Below are 16677 nucleotides of genomic sequence, written 5' to 3'. Positions count from 1 at the left end.
ATTATAAACAAAGCTCTAGAAAAAAACATTACCAAATACCTACAAAAGGCAATTGCCACACACCGGAAAAAACTAAGTAATCTCACGAGGAACAGAACCCTACCATTCACACACAACGAGACGATAACCAATCTATCATCACACCAATTAAAAGACGAAGAACTAGAACTCCTGAAAAATGGCCTTGGCTTCAGCATTAAGCCACTGCGACTCAACTCAACCGACATTCTGGCAACATTCGAAAAAATTCACCAAACTATAAAACACAACATTCGCAATCAAGAAGACTACACGCATCTGAAAACAGAGCTGGCACACATCGCTCACTCGTACATCTCATCTTATCACCCGACACCAGCTGACTTCAAAAAACATCACATCCTTAAAAACATTCGCAACAATCCAAACATTATCATTCTCAAACCGGACAAAGGCAACGGCGTTGTAATCATGGATCGTCAAATGTACCGAAACTCCTGCCTTAAAATCATTAACAATACAGCAAAGTTTACCCCACTCAAAGAAGACGTCACACTACCACGTGAAGCCAAACTACAACGACTATTAAGGAAGCTTCTAAAGAAAGACTCTATTAGCAACAAAGTTTATAATGATATCTTCCCCAGAGGTTCTCAACCCTCACGCTTCTATGGCTTACCGAAACTTCACAAGAAACGAGAACCAGAACAATCGCCTCCACTACGACCAATAGTTTCATCAATCAACGCATACAATTATAATTTAGCTAAGTATCTTAGTTCTCTACTAACACCACTCATACCAGACGGCCACTCCACTAAAGATTCTTTCACTTTCCTCGACGACTTCTCATCTTTCAACTCATCAACTTCTTGTCACAAATTCTTCATCTCCTACGACGTTGAAAGCCTATTTACTAACATACCACTTACTGAAACCATCAACCTAGCAATCGACTTAATATTCACTCACAACCCCACGTTCAGTATAAACAGGACCGACCTCACACAACTGTTTTTAATAGCAACAGCACAGACGACGCATTTTTTATTTAATGGAAAATTTTATGACCAGACGGACGGTGTTGTGATGGGCTCTCCCTTAGCACCCATACTTGCTAACATTTTCATGGGCTCACATGAACGAAACTGGCTAAACAACTACAACGACATTAAACCACTATTTTACCGCAGATACGTTGACGATATTTTTTGTGTTTTTACTAACGAAACTGAGGCCATGAAGTTTTATAATTACATTAACACACAGCACGCAAACATTAGATTTTCTTTTGAAACTGAACAACAAGATCAACTGCCATTTCTTGACATTTTACTAACAAAATCTCACGACAGCTGTACAACATCTACATACCACAAACCAACGTACACAGGACTTCTGACGAACTATTTTAGTTTCACACCACTTTCATACAAGACCGGACTTATACGCACACTAATCGACAGAGCATACAAACTTAACAATACGAAAAATGGCTTTCAACGAGACATAAAACATCACATCCACTCTTTACGAAACTCTTTCCCACTTCACTTTATTAACAGAACCGTAAAACGATATCTCGACAACAAACATAGCAACAACCTCAACCTAGACACCGAAACTCCTGTCACGACGATCACAACCAACACAAATGAAAATTCCAAAATAACAACTCTATACTTCAAACTACCATACATCGGACATTACTCACGACACACTCAACGCAGACTTACAAACATTATGAAACGCTTCTGTACAGATATTGACATTCGACTAATTTTCACATCATTCAAAATCAAAAACCTTTTCTCATTTAAAGACCCAATCCCTGATTCAATTAAATCTATGGTGGTATATGAATTCAATTGCGCGGGATGTAATTCCCGATACATTGGCGAAACTTCGCGCCATTTATCCACCAGAATCAGGGAACATACCATAACAGACAAAAACTCTCACATCTACCGACACCTTCTTAAATCTCACTCATGCAAAACCAACTATTCACCCTCTTGTTTCAAAATCATCGACACTGCCGACACCTCATTCACCCTTAAAATCAAAGAAGCACTCCACATTAACAAAACTAACCCTGACCTCAATGTTCAAGTTTTTAAATTCAATACAATATTTAGTTTATAAAACGCTCGAACGCTCCTCATTATATTATCTTATTTACTTTGGATTTTGTTCTTACGCTCCCCTCTCATTTGAAAGAAGTAAAAGTTTCTCTTACAACGGTCAAACCGTTGTATGGACCTGCCTGTGGTTTTACCAACCAAATTTTCATACCTTTCCCCAAAACATTCTAGTCAGCCGATGCATGGTAACATAAGGAAACGTATGTATTTGCCTTTGAAAACCGACTTTGACTGAGCTAAAATGAAATGGATTCGGCCTTTTTGAGCGCTGTATTTAAGCGTTATTTTCTCTCGAAATCTTTGTCACTTTTCTATTTTAATTTGTTACAATATGAAATAATAAAAAAGATTAGCACTTTTAAGGAAATGAATTACTACAACAATGGAATAAAATGATGTAATTAAGAATATTGAACTAAAAATTAAGATTATTTCATGTCAGGTAATTGCTAACACACAATTTAAAACTCTTGTGGAATTTTTATAGAAGTTTTGCCAGTGCCTATATGTGTTTCGTGTAGCTACATATACCCAAACATATTTTATCAATTTATGACACGATTGACGATATAACTCTGAGACAGGGCTCTATAGTTATATGCGTAGCTTCTGTTGTGTTTGTTTTTTTTCTATCCTGTTCCTCACTTAGATTCTTTGACGTTGATCTTGAAATGGATTTCTCATGGTTTGAAATAACTCTTGAAAAACAGACATTATTTTATAGGCTTTTTCGATACATGTCATATTAGTGCCGGCTATTTAATTTTGTCGGTGGTTTCTGCGATTGAGGAGACGTAAACTCTTCAAGAACGAAGACGTTTATGCATAACAAAAAGTACAGAAGTAGCATAAGATGCCAAGATAAACGAATTCACAAAAAGATGTCTTCACAACAATAACAAAGTTAACCTATAAAAATTTTGCTGTGCAATTTAATTTTGTGAACATTCATTATTTTAAGCGTTATTGCACGTATACTTCATTACTAATTGAAAGAAAGGTTAGCTTCTTAAAAATATCGGCGAATTAAAACGAATTTGGTTGTAGTGCCGAAACCTGGCCCTGATTAAACCCTTAAGGATTTAAGGATTCATTAAATTAAGGCTTATAATCTAGGATTTTGGGCATGGAATTAAAAAAAACCATGTCCCTTCCCGTCGAAAAGTCGGCAGCTAGCGCCGTAAAAATGCCGGAATCTGGCATCTATTTTACATCCTGAATCTCTTAATTTTGCGATTGTCATCGGGCTAGCTTCTTTCTCTTCTTTCCTTTCCCAAAATTTGCATGATAAACATCATCGCATCTAAAGCTTGTCGTTTGTAGGACAAAGATGGCGACCGTGCGATGCATCATGCTGCATTTGGTGACGAAGCCGATGTTGTAAGAGAATTAGGAAGATCGGGCGCCGACCTAAACGCGCGAAACAAAAGACGTCAAACTCCGCTTCATGTAGCCGTCAATAAAAGTCACGTGCTGGTTGTCAAGACGATGTTAGATCTTAAATGTCACTCCAGTTTACAGGTCAGTCGTAGGGGAAATATTTACCTCTTTGAATTGGAAAGAACCAAGCCCAGGCAATATAATAAATATGATATAAGTATACTTGGTCTCTGAGCTCAGCCACACATAGTATTGTATTTTTAATCTAACAAAGTATTTTCCAATTTTACTGTTTCAAAACCTTGATCATACTATATAGACAATAGACATGGCTGTACTCAGTGACTAAGTAATCACGGAGCCTTTTAAACTCAGATTGGCATTCTGCATTGGAAATGCCTATTTAAAACCGATATTTGTAAATTTGATTCATTACAACGTTGTCAGACCTGCTTTGGAAACTTTTCAGACCTGCTTTGGAAACTATTGATAAAAACCTTTTTCACTTGTCTTTCTTGCGTTTTGTCGTATTTACTTACATTGATCGTAGCATGTATAATTGAATTATTTCGCGTGTTTGTAGCCACCTATCTAATGAAATTTTCCTTCAACGTGAAATATGTTGCGTGTTGTTTCGATAAATTTCTATCGATCAAGGCCGAAAATTGTTGTTTTAGGGGAAAATTTGTAGCTTTCAAGGACAAATATCAAGGTCGTATATCTAATATCAGTTATTTGTGAGTGAAGATTTTCCCAAATGAAGAGGTCATTTTCGCTTCTGATGAGAATTTACAACGTCAGTTGCATTTACTTTTCGTCTAAATTTAACTCTGGGTTAGCGTTAATCGCCTTTTAAAAAACCGTCCCCCCCGGTATCATTAATGGTACGTTTTAAGTTTATTTAAAACAAGACCTATTCGTTGCCTCACTCAAGGCGAGCTCGATTTCAAATAGAGGAATTAAGTTTTGCAGAGCTATGAAGTTAAGATTACTGAAAATGTTTTTCCAAAATATTGACTACATCTTTTTATCATATATATAAGTAAATTGGCTCGATAGGAAACGCACAAAATGTCTAAAACCGCTAAACTTGTGATCATGAAACAGCAATCTCTTCAAAGTGTGAAGCTCTAACAAACACAAACAGCAAATTTGGCAAATGACCATGTTTAATACTTAGCATTGCTAAACATGGCAGACTAAGTGACCGAGTAAATTTAACAGTTCTTGAAATTCAGGTCAGCATTTGGTATTGCCAACCTTAAAACGATATTCGCAATTTTATTTGCAAATTATTCTTGACAACCTTCTATGGTCGTGATGAGGATATTGCGCATATAATAAATGCAGAGATATCAATCTCTTCATGTTTTGATGAGCAAGGTTGACTTGTGCAGACTTGCGCTACTCCGCTTTGTTTACATCGCTGTTTCTTTCCCTATATCATGATAACTCTGCTACGCAACGTCGTATGTTTCCTGGAGAAGCATGCATATTTGCCATGAATAACAACTACAGCCTTGGCAGCTCTGATAAGAACTGCTAAAACACAAACATTCAAAATACTTTAAACTATAATGCTGTTTGTTAGAAATTTCTAAAGAATATTTAAGGATCAGAATATCACCAATAAGTTTATTTGTAAAATATTTTGTATTTGAAATATATTTATAATGATGTATTCTCAACTGAATCCGCTACTGTCCTTCGCCTTGTATTTTTCTTCATTTAATATCGTAGTACGGTCGATGCATGTATGCCGTTTCTAGTAGTCGTTCATTTCAGTATTTTTTTTCAGGATGTGGATGGCGACACCCCCCTGCACGATGCTATCGCTAAGAAACGTGATGATATTGTTACTCTCCTACTGGAAGGGGGTGCGGACATGACTTTGTCCAATAACAATGGTTTCAACTCTCTTCAACACGCTGCATTACGTGGAAACCCAAGGTATGATGACTGTGATTTTTTCTTGTCATTTACGTCATGTTCACGATATTGTTGTAAGGCTTTCCTCACTGACGTCATGTTCACGATATAGTAATGAGACTTTCCTCACTGACGTCGTGTTCACGATATTGTTCTGACGCTTCCCTCACTGACGTCATGTTCACGATATTGTTCTGAGACTTTCCTCACTGACGTCATGTTCACGGTATTGTTCTGAGACTTACCTCACTGACGTCATGTTCACGGTATTGTTCTGAGGCTTTCCTCACTGACGTCATGTTCGCGATATTGTTCTGTGACTTTCCTCACTGACGTCATTCTGACGATATTATTCTAAGGCTTTCCTCACTTACATCATGTTCACGATATTCTTCTGAGGCTTTCCTCACTGACTCGCTTTTACGATGTTGCTCCGAGGCTCTTCTCACTGACGTCGCTTTTACGATGTTGCTCTGAGGCTCTTCTCACTGACGTGATGGAAAGAAAATTTTGAGAGTGTCTGCCTAAGACTTTGCTTTAAGGGTGCCTTTCAAAAACAAATCTGTTTGTGACTACATAGGTTTTTGCTGTTCAGAAAGTTGGGTAAACCTGTATTTTGAGAACGTATAAATACTTGATGGCAAGATAATAGGAATTAAATTAAGTCTTTTCCTTCCATAGTAGTAAATCTACTCCTTCCAAAGAGTTTAGTGATTAAGGTATTTATGTTGTCTGAGATCATATAGCTACTTGATTTCAAGATAATGGAAATTAAAGTAAAACTGTTCCTTCCATGGTGTTCAGTGTGTAAGGTATTCTTGTTGTCTGAGATCCTTTAAACACTTCATAATGTAATTAAAATTTAGAATGATTGCTCGAAATGTTGTGTCAAACAGCAATTGTTCCACATTATATTATAGTTTATGTTTCATACGTAGATACTACGTATGTATTAAACAATATAGTAGACACGTGAATCCAATTATTTTTTTTATGTAAATTTATGTATACATTTTATAAGATATATGTACATATTATCAATCAAAACTTCTTTTCCTCCTTCATTTTAGTGCAATGAAAATATTATTAAGTAAACTGCCCGGAGCGTGGATCATTGATGAAAAAAAGGATGACGGATACTCTGCTCTACATTTGGCTGCATTAAATAATCATGTTGAAGTAGCGGAACTTCTTATCAAACAGGTATGAATAAATGAAAGCTATCTCAATTAGACTGCCCAGGTATCAAACAGGTATTAATAAATGAAAGCTTTCTCAATTAGACTGCCCCGGTGAGCACACCAAATTGACTGTATAGCACCGTAATCTGTCGGTTAGAAAGCACAGGTTAGCCGTATAGTACCGTAATTTGTCGGTTAACATCCCCAGGCTAACATTAAAGTACGGTAATCTGTCGGTAAGCATGCCCAGGTTGACCGTAAAGTACCGTAACCTGTCGGTGAGCATGCCCAGGTTGACCATATACGTAGTAGCTATCGTATTCTGTCGGTTAACAAATGCAGGTTAGAAATAGATCTCTATATTTAGCGTACTTCACGGTGATTTGCTTACGGGAAGATAACCTTATATCAAGTGAATATTTTGGATATAGATATAAAATATACTAGATCATATTTAAATTTAATATATGAAAGCGATTTTTGAAAGCGAGTTTAGGCACGTCGCCTTTAAGTGCAAAACTTCAGTTAAAGTGCCTTTATCAGCAAAAACTTTTATTTGCAATGTTGAAACCAGGTGTAGTGTCAAACATATCGGTGAAAAATTTTTTGAATTTGATCAAATCGTTTTCTTGTGATGGCGGCAAACCAAAGTCTGATGTCATTCGTGGTAGTTTGTATATACATCTTCTATTGAATAGTCCCTTGCATGACGCCTTAAAAGTAAGTCATTTCAGACTTTTTTGACGACAGACAAGGTCCATGAAAAGGCGAATTTTTGACAAGTTTAAACAGCCATAACAATAGACAGATTTCACTAACCTAAAAAGCATCCTTCATTGATACGTTGGAAATCGCACCTAACTATGATATCGCGAATAAAAACTTTTGCTGACAGGGGCACTATCCTTCAAAGTATGTGTTTTTTGTGGAAAATAGTATCGTTTTAGGTGATTCTAAAAATTATCGTCGCTATATCTCTCACAAATTATCATTATTGATCTGTTAGATAAAAAAAATTTCTATTCGGGCATTTCTTCTCGAACGCCGATTGGTTAAAATATTAACGGAACGATAGGTTAAACTTATGTAATCGTGCTTTAAAAAATTTTCCCAGTTCACTCATTGAAAAAAATTTCCAAAGAGATGAATTATGAAAAGTTTTCAGAATTTATTTATAGCAGCAGGACTAAAACATACGGACTGGCTGCAGGATAGTGTCTCGAAATCAAGGCTGCAATTGGACTTTTTTGATTTCTACTTTTCTATTGTTTTTAACTCTGATTGGTTGATATCTCAGCATAAGATCACCTGGCCGTCAGTTGGGATTTGTTCATCTTGAACTTTGTGCATTGTTGTTTTATAAAACAGGGCAAAGCCGATATAAATATTCAAAATATCAACCTTCAAACTCCGCTTCATCTTGCTGTGGAAAGACAACACACTCAAATAGTGAGAGTAAGTGATGATAATTATATAGTTACAAGTACTTGGTGGCGTGTAGTAACGAGTGAAGTATGCCCCGGTTTCAAAATCTCGAAGCTTCCAATTAATTATCAAAACGACAGACTTGAGTTTGTTGGAAAATTCCAATTTTTCTTTGGAGAGTGCTAGACTGAAAGATTCATGTTTTTTAACTGATCCGTCTTGTTGTGATCTTCATAATGTTGCAAATTTAAACATTAGATCACTCCTGATGAAGACACTAGACTGGAGTGTATAGGGACTTATGTTTCAACAACAGATTGCTTGTGATGAAGACACTAGACTGGACTATATAAGGACTCAAGTTTCAACATCAGATCACTCCTAACAAAGTCACTAGACTGGAGTATAAAAGAACTAAAGTTTCAACATTAGATCACTCCTGATGAAGACACTAGACTGGAGTATATAAGGGCTCAAGTTTCTACATCCCATCACTCCTGGTGAAGACACTAGACTGGAGTATTTAAGGACTCAAGTTTCAACATCAGAGCACTCCTGATAAAGACGTTATGTCAAAGACTCAACAGACTAGTCAATAGAGTGATTTAGAAAACACGACGTTTTGTCTAAGACGTCGTCAAATTTTCGCGAGGGATCTGGGGCTAGGACGCCACCACGTCGTAAAGTATTTACGATTTAGCAAACCTTTTGTAGGACTTCGTCAAATGATAAAAAAGTTTCGTCCATTTCGGCAATTTTTCTGCTGAATTGTGTTTTCCTATAGTTTTAAACTAATTTTTTGATATCGAAAATATACTGCAGTATATTGATTTCAATAAAATTATAAATAAAAGCAAAATCATCGACATACAGCTTTGTGACTAAAATTGTTTTGACTGCTAGAAACCCCGAAATTAGAGCAGACCCTGGGTTGTTTTTGTTTTGTTTTTCGCTTCAGGAAACAAAACATTCGCAATTTTTCTCAAATGATTATATGTAGGTCTTTATAATCTTTTACAAGCAAATATCAAGGATATTTCCTTATTTTTGTCTAAAAATTATGTTTTTTCAGCCGTCGATACGACGTCAAGTTATGTGTTTTCACGTCGTCGTCGTTAACACGACTGCCGTCGTCGATTGAACCGGAAGTAAAAGGCGCGTGCCACGCCTTTTTCACAGCGTCTTAGACGAAACGTCGTGTTTGCTAAATCACTCTAATATACAATCACGTGCGCTCACCTAGAAAGTGAAAATACAATTTTATATTTTGCTATTTTGCTCATTTATGATGAAGCCTTTATGTGAACTAGTTTCTTTTAACTCAGTCGTGTCTTTCATTTTTCCAGCTTCTCGTTCGTGAGAAAGCGAGGCTAGATGTTCCAGACAGAGATGGTGACACAGCCTTACATGAAGCATTAAGATATCATACTCTCTCGCAACTAAGATTGCTTCAAGATCAGCCAGATGTCGGGAAGGTATTGTCGATAATAACTAATGTGTCCATGTTGCTGTGTTTTGCTTTATAATTCGTTTAATGAATCATTAGCGAGCTTTAGCAAGAGTACGACTACGAGTCAGTGAACTCCATAAATAACTGGAATGATAACTTCGCCGCCATCTTTGAAGCCAAGCATGATGCTTTTTTGGTAGGTTAGCACTATTTTCCACCCAGCAAACCGCCCTTTACTTTGAAATAATATATTTTACACAATCGGAAATAAATTAAAGATGGCGGCTAATGGGAAAGAACTAAAAGCTAAAAGGAAACCATGCAAGTACTGGTGCTAGGTCGTTTTGAGATGGCGAGTAATTTTATATTTTTATAATACAGTTTTTAATATCAACATATGAAAATATTTACAGATAAATGTTGCAGTATAAATTTTCATGCAACCACCTTAAGTTATAAACTTATAATCCTGGCTGGAAAATATGTCGTTTTTCGACGATTGTGTAAAATATTATATAAAAGATTATATTGTGTAAAATATTAGATTGTGCAAAATATTATATTGTGTATAATATTATATTTCAAAGTAAAGGGCGGTTTGCTGGGTGGAAAATAGTGCTAACCTTTTTGGTAGGTATGATCCAGGCCCTTGCGCGGTTTTGTAGGTATGATCCAGGCTCCTGGATACCATACAAACGCGCGGTCTTGTTCATTTTCCGAATGAAAAACGATTAACAATTTTAATAGAGGTTATGTTCTTTCGTTTGTTGAGCTAAATCAAGCCGCATTTCACCAAAAGTCAAACATAGCTGATAGCTTTTTAAGAACATGCAAATTTTGGACACTCTTTTATGAATGGGGAAATTTTGGATGAAAGAAGGCAAGTTCGGCGAAAAAGCAAAGCCGTAGTGTTTTTAAAACATTGTTTTTCTCATTCTCCACTATGAATTTGATAAAAAAATAAACAATGAAATGTGCTTTTTACGTATGTCTTACATGTACAATATTTTTGATCTATTTAGTATATGTCAGATAAATCAGTACGGACAGAAAACTAAATCTCTCGAGTCATGTAAACATTCTGCCGACTGAAAACAGTAATCGTCAACATCTTCAACTGACTGCTCATTGCTGTATTCCGTTTGTCACTGCTTATTTTTCAGAAAAATGAATGTATTGTCAAAAAATTTTTATATAACAGTCCTAGTTGTACTCATTAGGGAGCTTTAGCCACGAGAGTACGACATTTTGGCGCGAAAACATTGTTGCGACAACAACAAAATGTAGCCGTCATCAATCTGAGTACGAAGTTTTGTAAAAAATTCGTAGTCGCGACTACGATGTCTTGTTAAGCAAAGAAAGTAGGTATATTTTTTCGCTGTGTAAGAAATTAGTTTACAGTACTATTTTTGAGCATCCAGGCTTTACTTTAGAACCTTTTTTGAGCGCATATGTACATTTAAAAACAAAATATTACCTTGAAAACTTTCATATATTTCGTACGCAAAGTGAACGGTAAACAAACAATAAAATAGTATAAATATATCGTACGTAAAATTTAAAACAGTGAAGATTTTTTACTCTAAAGAGTCCTATGTTCTCGCAAAATCATTATTACCGATTAATTGATATCATTATTGACAAATGGAGCCGTAGCTGCTTCGCAAACGTCAGTATTTTTCAAAATAAAAAGGCTCGTTCTGTTGTTTATAGCTAAAACCAAATTTTGACGAAGCGACAACGACAACAGACTTCCTCGTGGTATTCCCTTACACGGTCAAACTTCGTACTCGTTCTCGTAGTCGGACATTTGCTAAAGCTCACTAATATTACATGGAGGGAAAAGGGGCCTGGAAACTGTTGTCAAAACATGGATGCCAAAAGGAAATTTTGGATGAAAACTTTCGCTTGAAAATTTATTTTATCAGTCTCTCTCTCCTGATAGCTAATGCAGCTCAATTCATAATTACACATTGGGTTTAAACCACCATCGAAGCCCCTAAATCCAGTGGCGGATCTAGGATTTTTCAAACATCAGTCATAAAACATCGGAGGCGCTTTGCATCTGGGGAGGTCTGAGGCATTCTCCTGAGAAATTGGCAAATATTTAGGCTCATTATCATGCCAAATATATGGCTCATTAGCATGTCTAGGAACAATACTTGAATGTTTTGCCAAATATTTAGGCTCATTATCATGCCAAATATATGGCTCATTAGCATGTCTAGGAACGTAAAATTTATTTTACAATAATGCTATTCAAAACAGATATAGTCTTTATAAATTTCTACCAAGTTGTCAGGCATAGACCCCCTAGAGACCCCCATTCAAACCTCTATGTAATGAGTTAAGTTAGAAATTTGGTACTACAAGTGACAGTTCATAGATATAGAAAAGCTCAGACTTCAAACAATGCAAGTTTATTGTAACCCTTTACCCATTTCCACATCAGTGCCAGCAAATTCACTTTTTGAGAAAAAACTCAAAATTTTTTTCTGCCAAAGATTGAGCAAAATTATCAGAGTAAAATTTGTAGTTAAGGACAGCTTAATGCCATAAATGTTTATTAGGCATTTCACTAGACTATTATCTTCTGTAGGTATATGCAAGGTGTGCTATATAGCCATCACTAGTAGCATTGTATTTGCAAATACAAACAGAGTGTAACCAACATGTCTGTAATTATATAATTACATGAATGTTAAAATTGGTTCATGTGTCATGCTTACTGGTGATGATAAATATCTTTTCATATGATCAAAGCTCGTTTAAATGTAAATCTGAAATAATTTAGTTTAGAAATTATAATGATCATCAGAAAAATTACCTAGTGATCATGAAAAATACTTTGCTGTTTTGCCAAATTTCATGTTTATCTGCATACATAGAAAGACATTTTTACTTTATAGAAAATGCTTTTCATACATCAATAGCCCTTTGAAATTTATGGCAAACAATCTGGTATGAGCCGTAGATTAACACACCTTTACATCTCTACATGAGGTGTTCAGTTAGAAAAGGGGACAATATGTGACATGGGACAACATTTCATGTATGTGAAATACTCAGGTTTAATACCATTCCAGTCAAATTGTCAAAATAAAAAGCTTCATGGATCAGAAGACTCAAAATCACAGGTTATAGTAAATAGCTTCTCATGTAATCAATGTTAGTTTTCTCAAATCTTAAACAATATTTAGTATAACTGTCCAATGATTGAATGATCAATGATCATAAACTGAAAAGCCCCAAATATTTGTTTATGATAAAGTAAATAATAGTATGATGCCTTATGGCTACATTCATGCATACACTTCACTTGTCCTTAACTTACGATTTTGGATGTAAATTTCTGCTGATAAAACTCAAAACAATGTTGGCTTTCTTTTGAACATCAATGACTGAAATGTCGCTCGCGAGATCGTCTTTGCCAAGCATTTACAATTTATCCATAAATTTTTCACCCTCTTGAAAAAATTCACAGTTTGGACAGCAGCATTCATGTCAATATATGAATTTGTAAAAGATTTCCATAAATTCCATATGATTGTAGTTTAGTTTCTATAATGCTTATAAAAATTACTATGAAACGATCAAAAATTCAATTCAAACACCGCATAAAACAATCTTTCATATGACATTCCTTTCACGAGGAAACATCAGCCTAACAAAATTGACCTGCTCACCACTGTGTGACTTCATAGCTCATTTGGTCAGAGCACTGCACCGGCACCGCAGAGGTTATGGGTTCGAATCCCGTTGAGTCACGTGAATTTTTCAGGTTCATGAGACAGTTGCTTAAATTGTCTAGAAAAGTGCGAACATCATATCTACATTTAATTTCAAACACCGCACTGCATAAAACAATCTTTCAAGTGAGCTTGACTATGTTAGTTCAGTTGGCTATCAGTCGAAATCCGTCAAACCAATCACAATAAAACAAAAATTCAAATGAACCAATTGTAAGATAGCAATCGGACTCCCTTATACGTCGGGCCACCCCCTCTTATCAGGCGAGACCATTCCAGACTGTCCACTGATCTGGCCATTGACCAATAAAATAAGCGTTTTGGCGTTCATAGACTCCTTTATCCGTCGAACCAGTCAAGCCCATTGATTTCTATAATAACTGGAGGGGCTAACTTTACTGGGGCGAGGATGCCAAAAAAATGGCGGCCAAAGGACGTATTTCCGCTGAAATGATCGCTTTGCCGAAAAATAATATTCTCGACCTCCCCCTGGTGTCTATAGTAAATTATAAAGAATTTTTCAAAAACAAACACGATATCACAGAATATGGATATCGTTAGTTCCACATTCTGTGACGATTCTTTTTTGGCATTTCTTTTATAATGCCAACACTTCAATCGTTCAATTGTTGGATGTCGTAGTTTCCACAAAAAGGAACATATCGCTTCTCACAGGTGAGGTAGTTGTTTGTTTTGTTAGTCCGTCAACGATTGAAAAGCAATTATGTATACACTTGAAAAGCCATAAAATACATATTAAAGATCGTATTTTTTAAGACTGACTTGAACGCCAAATATACTGATGTTTTCCTGTTTTTGTTTATAAAATTCTGCATACTTTTCTGTCATTTGTTAATGCATGAAATCGTACCCATTTATTTGCAAAATAGTTTCCCTAAAGCAAAAAAGACCCTGCACACATTTTACTCTGTGAGTAAGTATCAAAAAAGAAATGATCAGCCCCAACGGTACCCATGATTTGGAGCAGAGCTTGTTATGTTCTATTTGCTGACAACATGCAGGGAAGATCAAGGAGTAAAGATGACTGGAAGATGTTATTGACCAGGCAGAGTCTTAAAAAATGATAATGCTGTAAAGATAATTGATTTATTGTCTGCCCTATCCAGAGTTATTTAATTTGATTGTGGTCAAATTCTATGGATGGAGACAATGGATTCACTAAGGATGCCTTGAATGCTTTGAAGTTAAAGTTCATGATCCAAAGAAAGATGGCAAGAAGGTTGTGTGTGTTTTGATGCTTAATGAAATGTCAATTCACAAACATGTAAAATGGAAGGCCATAAAGTTTGTGTCTATGTAAACATTTGTACTGAGATTGATGATGACTCGATGCAGATGTGAAGCTTCAAACTGTATAAGCCATTGGGTTTTATGTAACTTAATGTTTAAATCATGTCATATCTTTATCAAAATATTTTAGTTGAGTGTTGTTTGAATGTTACTAATATCTAATGCACTATACTGAAGCATTAAAGATTCAGTGATGAAACCTTTAAAGTTACTGTACTGTATATTTCTTATATATTTCTTATATTTCTTCAAGAAAAATTTGAGCTTATTTACCTATCAGAGTACAGAATGGAGATTTATCATGCATTATTGCTGCTTTTTTAAAGAAAAGTTTTTCACTTTTCAAAGCTTTTCTACAAATTTTTTGCTTCTTATTTCTTATCATGAGATTGATGATATAGAGGTAATATAATCCAATAACTTTCTAATTTCTAAAAAGCTTTTAAGCTTCTAGCATAAAAGTACACTATAGGAATGTAATTCATTTGGTTTTATTGCCTTGCTATGACATATCTACTTGCACTTCATCATTCTTGTATGAACAAAACACCAGATGTGGATACTCAGAGAACAAAATGCACTACCAACTGCTTATGAAATTTATTATTGAGGTGAAGACTGTGTTAATCATTCAAATTAAAGTGCACTTATATTGCAAATATAGGAAAAACAAAACAAAGTGAAAAAGAAAGGTAGAAGTATTAAAACTACAAATGAATTATAAACATCATTGGAAGCATAAGTGTTTTGATCATTATTTGCACTTTGCCCAATTCATATATCAATACAACAAAATCAAAATGTGCTACAACTGTACAAGTATTTGATGCAGTTGCACTTCAGAACATCACAAAAAGGTTACTTAAAGTAATTTCTATACAATATTGTTTGTTTTCATTTACCAAACCTATGCAGACTTGAGTCTTTTTGAAATTTCACATGAAACTCAATTACAGAAAATCCGTAAATATCCAGAGATTTAATATGTACTTTTTTAAAGAAACAAGTAAAAATCTTACAATTGTGGCGAAAAAAGCCATCGCCCATTGCATGAAAAGAAGCAAAATAGCAATGATAACAAATAAGCTAACTTCTCTCTCGTGAACCGTGGAGATGAACTATGATATACTTTTTTGTATAGACTAAAGAGTTTAATCGATCAAACAAGTTTGACGCTGTTAAGAAAACGACGCACATCTGCATTCATACATGTGTAGCCGACATATAGCTCTTTCGTCGATAGTTATAAATGCATCCTCGTAGGAGCAGATAACTGACAACCACAGTTGACTCGCTGTTATGAATTAAGGTTTTTACCTTGATTTTCATCAAAAAATTGCTTGCCGAATCCAAAATACACACATACATTTTCCTCACTCTTTCCTCAGGAGGGAGTGGGAAATTGTGAAATTTTCGGAAAAGCGGTCAATTTCGGTAAATCTCAGCGGCAAAGGACGAAATCCGCCTTTTTTTTGGCGTCATCAGATATCTAAGGCCGCGCTTGAGATAGCCGCTCCAGTTATTATAGAACTCAATGGTCAAGCCACCCCGCTTATCAGTTGGTTATTCCAGGTCAATTAAAATTCAACTGATCTGGTTACCAACGAGATATTCATTGGATTAGTCATTAGTTTTCAATAATAAATAAAGCTGGAGTTTTTATCATGAAGCAAATGCTATAATAAAGTAAGAATAATTAATGAATTTTTAATTAATATGAATAGGTCATTTTTGAATTTCAAACATCGGTCGCGCGACGGATTTGACATACTCTAGATCCGCCCCTGCCTAAATTATGAAGATATGCTGTAGCGTTTTATGTACTGCACACATTAATACGATGAAAATGTACGGCAGAGAATTTTTGTTATGGTTAAATGACAATTTAATTCAAAAACCACTCTTGACGGCATTTTTCTGTGTTGCTAGTGCTTCCTAAAAGCACTCGGCCGAATCTTCCCCAGCCTGCAAAACGTAAACAAACTATGCAAGTCATCTATATCTTCCACGGACGACTAAACTGTTCTCAAACAGTTTAATTCAACTACCTTGACTGATCTAACCCTACAGCTGCTGCATGTCAACTGCTATATACATACTGGCTAAGTTTGTTGTCATTAAGTTTTGAA

General features: G+C 35.5%; 1 protein-coding gene across 3 annotated transcripts in view; it reads left to right on the top strand.

Moving 5' to 3' along the window:
* Positions 1–16677, top strand: part of LOC124450791 (E3 ubiquitin-protein ligase MIB1-like) — a 41743-nt gene that overhangs the window by 12410 nt on the left and 12656 nt on the right. For all 3 annotated transcript variants that reach the window (XM_047001440.1, XM_047001442.1, XM_047001441.1), the window contains 5 exons: positions 3447–3644; positions 5302–5453; positions 6503–6635; positions 7982–8068; positions 9385–9513. In XM_047001440.1, the coding sequence (XP_046857396.1) occupies positions 3447–3644; positions 5302–5453; positions 6503–6635; positions 7982–8068; positions 9385–9513 (699 nt within the window). The remainder of the gene's footprint in view (positions 1–3446; positions 3645–5301; positions 5454–6502; positions 6636–7981; positions 8069–9384; positions 9514–16677) is intronic.

Source organism: Xenia sp. Carnegie-2017, unplaced genomic scaffold, assembly GCF_021976095.1.
Source record: "Xenia sp. Carnegie-2017 unplaced genomic scaffold, XeniaSp_v1 HiC_scaffold_24, whole genome shotgun sequence".
NCBI classification, from domain to species: domain Eukaryota; kingdom Metazoa; phylum Cnidaria; class Anthozoa; order Malacalcyonacea; family Xeniidae; genus Xenia; species Xenia sp. Carnegie-2017.
The sequence above is the reverse complement of the archived record's forward strand: the minus strand, read 5'-3'. Positions and strand labels throughout refer to the sequence as shown.